At 39.8% G+C, this 1,387-nt stretch overlaps 1 protein-coding gene across 1 annotated transcript; it reads right to left on the minus strand.

Moving 5' to 3' along the window:
* Nucleotides 1–214: 214 nt before the first annotated feature.
* LOC141116502 (olfactory receptor 8U3-like) lies at nt 215–1,153 on the minus strand. Its single transcript, XM_073608875.1, has one exon. The coding sequence runs from the start codon at nt 1,136–1,138 to the stop codon at nt 215–217; it is 924 nt and encodes a 307-aa protein (XP_073464976.1). The 5' UTR covers nt 1,139–1,153.
* Between the last annotated feature and the right edge of the window lie 234 nt (nt 1,154–1,387).

The raw sequence follows: 1,387 nt of genomic DNA on the forward strand, positions 1-1,387 counted from the left end.
GTTCTGGAAGCATGAAAGCATCTTGCAGTTTCATTATTTGGTGCAATGTACTGTATACCACAGACAGCACACTTGCTCAAATAGCTTAATTTGCCAGTATATTTTTGCTGAAATAATCACAGGAAAATTCACACAACACTGTTGTCATGTGTTTTTAAGTCAACATGATGTCAAAATATGGCCCTGCATATGTAGAGAATGTATGTAGAGAATTCTATTTCTTGTGTGCTCTTTTAAATGTGTTTTTGACTTCCTTGTTCCTCATACTGTAGATGATGGGGTTCAGCATTGGTGTCACAGCTATATAGAGAATGGACAAAGTTTTGTCTGTTTCAGCAGAATAAATGGAACGGGGTCTCAGGTACACAAACATGATGGTGCCATAGTAGAGAGTTACCACTGTCAAGTGGGAGGCACATGTGGAGAAAGCTTTGTGTCTTCCTTGCGTGGAATGTATCTTCAGGATGGTGGAAATAATGTGGATGTATGAGATCAGAGTCAACGAGAAAGAACATATAGCAATGATCCCTGCTGAGATGTACATGGCTATCTCATTACGCAAAGTGTCTCGGCAAGACAGTCTAAAGAAAGGCGGCATCTCACAGAAGAAGTGATTGACATGGTGGGACTTGCAGAAGGGGAGTTGGAAGGTGAGGACAACAAATACTGCAGAGTTCATGAAGCAAATACTCCATGCACCAGCTGCTAAACCAGCACACAACATCTTGTTCATGATGGTGTAGTAGTGCAATGGTCTACAAATGGCAGCAAACCTGTCATAGGCCATTAGAGCTAGAATAACACACTCTGTTCCTCCTAAAGCCAAATGAAAATACATTTGCATTGCACATCCCAACAAGAAGATACTTCTATCTATGACCACAGTGTTTATGAGAATTTTTGGAACGATGGCAGATGAGAAACTGATGTCAATAATGGAGAGGTTACTCAGGAAGAAGTACATGGGGGTCTGAAGCTTTGGGTTGATCCTCACCACAATAATCAGTAGAAGGTTTCCTGACAGCGTGATTACATACATAACAAGGAACACAATGAAACAGATTGCCTGGAGATGTGGAACATTAGATAGACCAAGGAGGATAAAAATTTCTGGTGATGTTTGATTTACTTCTTCCATAACATTTAGTTCAGGTCTGGCAGAAGAAAAAAGTTTAACATTTCTAACAAGATGTATTGGTATTTTTATGTTTTAAAATGTCAATCTATCCAAAGGTGATACTTTAATAAACAATGGGGCTTGGTGAGCTGAGTCAACCCCTGACTTCTTACATGTCTCACATTCTCCAATAGTGAGATCTTCCAGCCATAATTCCCAACTCCTGGAACCTGTCTACGTGGAAGTGATTGTTCCTAACAACTTTTTATT

Source organism: Aquarana catesbeiana, linkage group LG13 (assembly GCF_042186555.1).
Source record: "Aquarana catesbeiana isolate 2022-GZ linkage group LG13, ASM4218655v1, whole genome shotgun sequence".
Classification (NCBI taxonomy): domain Eukaryota; kingdom Metazoa; phylum Chordata; class Amphibia; order Anura; family Ranidae; genus Aquarana; species Aquarana catesbeiana.

Excerpts from the sequence above, each read along its gene's own strand:
- LOC141116502 (XM_073608875.1), bottom strand. The coding sequence starts at position 1,138 with ATGGAAGAAGTAAATCAAACATCACCAGAAATTTTTATCCTCCTTGGT.